We start from the raw sequence: 7,476 nt of genomic DNA on the forward strand, positions 1-7,476 counted from the left end.
GGAATGTTTTGATTACACTGTCATATTTGACTGATAGCTTTGCTGGATAAAGGATTCTTTTTTTTTTTTGGATAAAGAATTCTTGGTTGGCAGTTTTTTTCTTTCAGGGTTTTATATCTGTCTCCTCATTGCCTTCTTGCTTGCATGGTTTCTGCTGAGAGATATGAGCTTAATCTGACTTGCTTGCCTTTGTACATAACACTTCTGTTTTCCTTACTGCTTTTAGGAGTGTCTCCTTATCTTTGATTTTGGAGAGCTCGATTATATGTCTCGGTGATTTTTTTTTTGGATCTATCCTTCCAGGGTTCGTTGAGCTTCTTGAACGTTTATCTTTTCACTTTTCAGGATGTTAGAGAAATTTTCTTCCAGCAGTTCTTCAACTGTTTCCTCTGTGGACTTGTGTGATTCTTCTTCTTCTGGGATGCTGATAATTCTTAATTTATTCCTCTTCATGTTGTCCAACATGAATCTTAGACCTTCTTCAGATTTTTTTTTATCCTTTTGTGTGTTTGTTCTTCTATCTTAGTGGTATTGAGAGATGTATCTTCTAGCTCACTGGTTCTGCCTTCTATCTCTTCTATTCTACTGCTTTGCTCTTTCAGTGTATTGTCTATTTCTGATATTCTATTATTGATCGTTTCTACCTCTTTCTGTAGGTTTTGAATTGTTTCCAATGCTGTATCTATCTTAATTATTCCTGTAGCACTTTCCTGACTCTTTCTTATTTTTCTCAACTCCACTGAAAAGTGTTTTGATACATTTTATAATCATTTTCTGAATTCCTTCTCAGGGATTTCCAAGGCCTGCCCTCCTTCCAGAATGGAGTCCAGGTCTACCTCTAGGTCATTTGACTCAGACATTTTATCTTGTTTCTGGACATGTGCTGATATGGTCATCTAGGTCATTTGACTCAGACATTTTATCTTGTTTCTGGACATGTGCTGATATGGTCATCTGTTTTCCTTCTTGGACATGTTTAGTGTTTATCTGTGACCTTAATACTTAATCAAGTGTGTGTTTTGATTTTTTTTTTTTTTTTTTATGCTTTCTGATTGCTTCCAGGTAGATGTGATCAGGATGTGGACTTCCCTTTTCACTCTTCTTATTGCTTAACTCAGAGTAACTTTCACAGGTGTTGTCTGCCTCCCTGACATATGGCAGTTGGTATTGTTTCTTTCCTGGATTTGGTGTTTTATAGAGTGTAATAGTAGCTTGACTATCTGTCAGGTGTTGCTGTCTTTTCTTGGGTAATATAGGGAAAGAGTCCCCCAAAGGCAGAAGGAGGAGCATAAAAGAGCAAAAGGAAAAAAACACCAAAATACCAAAACAACAGTGTTTTTGAGACTGTAAAACAACAACATAACAACAAAAAAACTAGACTGGATACTATAGTCTATAATCACAGAAAAGGGAGAGGAGGGAGAGAAGAAAAACAAAATCAGTAGCCTAATATGGTGGTGGTAGTTATGTGCCATGGAGTTGGTTCCGACTAATAGCGACCCTGTACAGGGTTTCTGAGGCTGTGAATCTTTACGGGAGCAGAAAGCCTCATCTTTCTTCAGCAGAACAGCTAGTAGTTTCAAACTGCTGACCTTACAGTTTGCAGTCCCATTCGTAATCATTATGCTACCAGAGCTCTGGCTTTAATGTCCTCTTTCAGCTTCTTGCCGTCAAAGCTGCTTGAGATAGTTCAAGATGCCACTGTTGGTTGTTATGCTGTACTTCAGGATTTAATTTAATTTTGACCTGTTTTGTTTTTAAACTCTCTTTCCCTTTTCTGTATTGAAAAAAAACAACAACAAAAAAAACCAGTTCAGGGCTGGCTGTTGGACTGAGAGCATCTGTACATATGCGTGGCAGAAGAATCCACCAGTGTTGAGGGTGGGGGCTGTCCACTCACCCAGGCACCCCTTCTAGTCACCAGAATGGAGGTTCTCAAACAATGGGGGGCGGGGAGGGCAATGAACAGATATCAAGAAAAGAAATCAGAACAAAGCAAAACTGACAAAGTGTATTGTCCTCCTTTGCTCTGAGGTTCCCGTGGCGTTTTTCTATGGCGTATCTGCTTCCCCGCTTGGTCTTGCCATTTGTTCTCACCCAAATTGTCAGCTCTGGGCCACCGAGCTTGGCAGATTCAAAAGTACAGAATTTCTCACTTTCTCTACAAGTTCCACTAGCTATAAGCCTTCAAACTTTTTAATATTCCTACCTATGGGGTTCCCAGTGTTGAAGTTTTGCCCTGAATCTGCTTTACCTGGTATTCTGTGGTATTGCTGATGGTGAATCTCACTGCACCAACTCCCTAGCTACCTCAGGACTTTGCTTTTTTTGAACAATTTCTATTCTCAAACTGAAGTAACCTCAAATGAAGTCATCCTAACAGCATGAAATGAAAGGAGGAATGATGTCTCTTTCCTTATAATAATAATAAAAAAATTTCCTTCAAATATTTCGTCATAGAAAACAGAATATGTCCAAACATATTGGTTGCTTGGTTGGTTATGTGCCGTGGAGTCAGTTCCAACTCATAGCGACCCTATACAGTGTTTTTGAGACTGTAAATCTTTACAGGAGCAGAAAGCCTCATTTTCTCTTGTGGAACAGCTGGTAATTAGAGCATGAGAGAAACATTGGCTAGGATGAATTTTCTCCTGCTTTGACTTAATGGAAAAATGCTGTTGACGCTCTTGTTGCTGTAAGCCTTGTTATCTGTGTTGAACAGACCTTGGTTTGCCATTGAAAACAAAATTTATGACATATAACTTGATATGAGAGCTTTGTTCATATCAAAAGTATGAAAGTTTCTGGAGTGAGGAAGGCTTTGATATAAGTAAGACACTGGACTCCACTGCAAGGAGTCCCGGAGCTGGGAAGGAAGGTTCTTGTCAGTGTATCAGTTGACCTGTCTACCCCCAACTCTCTCAGCTATAAATCCAATTTTTGGACTAGATGATCTATAATATTCCTAAAGTCAAGAAACATGGTGGTGAAAAATGTTGAATATTTTTCTGCAAAATAGGATATGGCCCAGTGCCTACAGATTAAGACAATTTCAGGACTGCTATAAGGCAAAACAAAATTCAGACTTGATAGGAGGAGAGAGCCCCTCCCCCCCCCCCCTTTTTAAAAGCTTTTATTGTGTATTGTGTGAGTGAAAGATTACAGGGCAGATCATGAGTCTTACATTCAAGAAATCATTGTAATGGTTACAATTCTCTCCATGCACCCTTAGCCAACAGTATTTACCTCTATTCCTTTTTTTTTTTTTTGATGTACACATACCACATTGAAAATACATATTCGTTTAAATGTCCAAAGGGCACATTTTACAAGTCAGCCTTCTACTCGCAGGCACACTGCTTTCTCAGTCCATGAGCCTCTGCTGGTGAGTACCTCTTTTAAATGTTGTTGCTAAGTGTCATCGAGCTGGTTCCGACTCATAGTGACTCTGTATTGAGTTTCCGAGGGGCAGTTGGTGGCTTTGAACCACTGACATTTCTGTTAGCAGTCCAGTGCTTATCCAACTTCTTCCTAAGTACTGAAATGGACTTCTGGTGTTGCACTATAGAATAAGCCCTGAACTGCAAACCAAAGGTCTGTGGTTCAAACCCACTTGCTGCTCCTTGGAAACTCTTTATAAGGTTGTTATGAATTGGAACCAACTTCATGACACTTAACAACAACAAAGTACTGAAATGAACCAAATATAACATCAACATGAATCAACTAACATGACTCCATGTGTTAATCTGTAGTCACATGGATGCCAGTCTATTTCATGTAGTGTGAAATCCCAGATTCACAAAAAGAATTTACTAACTTTTCAAAAGATTCTTCACTGAAAACGACATCGATATTACAAAAAGCCCAAAACATCCAATACAGTAATCATGAATAAGATTTTGCACAAAGTCTTTGCCCCTTACAAAAGCTTCCTGGGTACATGGTTACAGCCTCTGTTACTATGTCACACCAAAGAACAAAATCTGTGCTACTTCTTTGGGTCCTGGCCTTGTTAGGGACAGTTAGGTATGTTAAACCTTTTTCATGCTTACAACCATCCAAAAACCTTGGAGTTGTTTACCTTTTGGAGTTTAGGAAACAGATATTAGAGATTTTTGCAGCCAAGTCTCACAGTTACTGAGAGGCAAAGAATTTAAAACTCATTTGCCTGCTCTAATCCTCAAAACCTTCATCTGTGGAGGTTTTTAAACCTGAGGGACAAAAATCCACAAATAACAATAGCATAGGCTACACGCTATGCACTCATTTTTCAGTTACTTCTCAAAACACCCTTACTATTATTGGTAAACATTGTTTACTTTTTAAAGGGAGAGAGATATGGAGTACTGGTGCAGCGCTGTGGGTTAATGTGCTAGGCTGCAAAGTCGTTTTCAACCACAAGGTCGGTGGTTCAAGCTCACCAGCTTCTCCTCAGGAACTCTATACAAGGTCGTTATGGGTCGGAACTGATTCGACGGCAATTAGCAACACAAGGATAACGCTACCAGAACAGCGGGTTGAGAGCCAGATGGGCTTTATATTGAGGTCTCTATATTGAGGGACCGGAAGTAAGGGGACTGTTTCAGTGTTTGTGAACCGTGATGACCTTCTTTCGTGGATGTTTCCACCCAACGTCCCAGCACTTTGCGCTTAGAAATCGGTAAACCTAATTACCTCGCAACGTCTCGCTGCCGATCACACAGTCTGGCGGCGAGATTAAAGGCTAAAAGAAGGCGCAGATCTGGAGGCATCTGCAGAGGCGGCCGCGCCGGCAGCCGTGACGTTCCCAGCGCGGTTGCTCAGCCTGAGCCTCTAGGGGTTCCGACAGCTCAGCTGACCTGGGGGCGGGCCCGTCCCTGGGGCGGAGAAAGCTTGTTCCTCAGCTCCTTTTGAGACGGCCAAGCGGCTTCCTCACAGCACTTTGCAGCTCTGGGATCCCACTCATTTCAGTCCCAGCAGCGCCCGCTCCGAGATGCGTCTTCACTTGCTCTTGCTGCTCGCGCTGTTCCAGGCGTACCGCATTGCCGGGCTGCACAGCTACAGCTTGCAGGGGAGCTGGTCGATCCGCAATGCTAACGGCTCGCTGAAGCTGCCGGGGACTGTCCCTGGCTGTGTGCACAGCGCCTTGGTCCAGCAGGGCCTGATACAGGTACTGTTTGTAGTCGACCCGCAGCGAGCCAGCGTCCGCGTTCCCCCGGTAGTGAGAGGGGCTCAGAAATGGCCTGAACGCTTCCGAGCCCATGGCTGTTATTGTCACTGTTGCCACTAACTTCATGTTGGACTCTACTGGTTTGTGGCAGTTTATCTACTGTTGGCAAAGAGCACCTTTGGGGTATGGGGCTAGATCGAGTCTGACCAACTCACGTTGGAGCAACAGTAATTCTAGAAGGCGGAAGTTTATATAGAGAAAACAGTATTTCACCAGTGGTTTCTTTGTTGTTACAGTTTTCGATTGTGCAGTGTATATAAAAGCCATGCTGTCACTGGTAAAGCGTAAAGTGGGGATTACTGCCTCGACTTGCTAACGAAGGTTTAACTATATCCAGCAACGTCTTAGGTATTTATTTTCTCTTTTTAAGTCACAAGGAGTCAGGTTTTTTACTGATAGTACACATAGGTTGTGGAGAATGCGAGCTACAAGGATAAAGTTGGGATTGGCAGTGCTAGGTAAAGGCTAAGCAATTTTTAAAGCTAACTGGGATGTAAATAAAGGTGCTGTTTGCTTTCAGAATATATGTGTGTCCAGTAGATACTCCAATTTCTAGACTCCGGGGGCAATGTGAACAGCGGCTAATGGAAGAAGCTTTCCTGTTTGGCAGCCTGTGCATAGGTTTGCAGACTTCTATCTTTTCACAGCTGCTGCGATCCCACCTGCTGCACGTCGTTTTCTTGTTCTTTATTGTTTTTCCTTAGGACAAGATGTGCATGACAAATGGTTTGCATGCATTAACCCAACTCTTAACCAATTCTATGGAATGCGTGTTCTTGTCGGGATTTTATGGGATATGGGTGATTCGAGCTCACCAGCCTCGCTCCAGGAGTTATAATTATGACTCTAACTCTTTCTGCTCTGGCAAAGATTTACCGCCTTGGAAACTTTACACAGGGACTCTATGACTTGATGGCACTGAACAACAACAATAATGGAGTTATGACACGATGCCTGGTGGTGCAATGGTGATGACGGCCGTTATGTGCAGGGGAGTCGGTTCCAACTTATAGCGACCCTGTATAGGGTTTCCAAGGCTGTAAATCTTTACAGAGGTAAATCTTTACGGGAGCAGAAAACCTCTTCTTTCTCCTGCCAAACAGCTGGTAGTTTCAAACATCTGATCTGGAGATTAGCAGCCCAGTTCGTAACCACTATGCTACCGAAGTTGTCCTGGTGTGGCGCTGTGGATTAATGCGCCAGACTGCAAATACACCTGCCGTTTGAACGGCAAGATCGGCGGTTCAAGTCCACCAGCTGCTCCTTGGAAACCCTATACAGGGTCACTATGGGTTGGAATCAACTCGATGACACTTAACAACAACAACAACGCTACCAGAGCTCCTTGGGGTAATGGTGAAGCGCTTTAAATGCAAACCAAAGGTTGGTGGTTCAGTTCTTATAGAGCAGATTGCCAAGTTTCTCCCACAGAGTTTACAAAGGTTGGGTTTGAACAACCAACACATGCATTAATAGTGCCTGTGCTTATTTTGCAGGGCCTCTCCTTGCTTCTAGGTGCCTGGGTTGCACAAAAGATTTGTTTGACTACCAACCTAAAGGAGTTCTGGTATGGTGCTGTGTGTTAATGTGCTGGACTGGAAAGTTAGTTTGAACCACAAGGCCGATTGTTCAAGCTCACCAGCTGCTCCTTGGAAACCCTTTATAGGGTTGTTGTGAGTCAGAACCGACTCGATGGCACACAACAACAAAAACTAACATGAAGTTTGGTGATTTAAATCTACCTAGCAGTGCTGCCGAAGAAAGGCCTGGAAATCTGTTGCCGTAAAGATGATAGTTGAGAAAACCTTATGGAGCAGTTCTAACTCTGAAACATATGGCATTGCCAAGAGTTGGAATGAGCTTGATGACAATGGATTTGATATATTTTTCTCTTTGTTTCATTTTATTGACAGAATTAATCCAATGGGGAATAAATAATGACTTTAGTAAAATTGAATATTGACTTTTACTATAGGACTAATAATGTTTGGTTGCTTCATGAAAATTGTTGTTGTTAGGTGCCATTGAGTTGGTACCGACTCATAGTGACCCTATGTACAACAGAACGAATCACTGCCTGGTCTTGGGCTAAACTCACAATTGTTGCCACGTTTGAGCCATTGATGATGCCACTTTGCCAATCCATCTCTTTTTCTCTGACCCTTCACCCTACCAAACATGATATCCTTCTCCAGTGACTGGTCCTTCCTGATAATATGTCCAAAGTATGAGAGACGAAGTTTGGCCATCCTGGCCCCCAAGGA

At 42.4% G+C, this 7,476-nt stretch overlaps 1 protein-coding gene across 1 annotated transcript in view; it reads left to right on the top strand.

Annotated features, from left to right (window-relative positions):
* Window positions 1–4,975: 4,975 nt before the first annotated feature.
* The window catches only part of MANBA (mannosidase, beta A, lysosomal), a 224,978-nt gene continuing 222,477 nt past the window's right edge, over window positions 4,976–7,476 (top strand). Inside the window, exon 1 of the mRNA XM_006872718.1 lies at window positions 4,976–5,152. Within this exon, the coding sequence (XP_006872780.1) occupies window positions 4,976–5,152 (177 nt within the window). The remainder of the gene's footprint in view (window positions 5,153–7,476) is intronic.

Source organism: Chrysochloris asiatica, unplaced genomic scaffold (genome assembly GCF_000296735.1).
Source record: "Chrysochloris asiatica unplaced genomic scaffold, ChrAsi1.0 scaffold00211, whole genome shotgun sequence".
In the NCBI taxonomy this organism is placed as follows: domain Eukaryota; kingdom Metazoa; phylum Chordata; class Mammalia; order Afrosoricida; family Chrysochloridae; genus Chrysochloris; species Chrysochloris asiatica.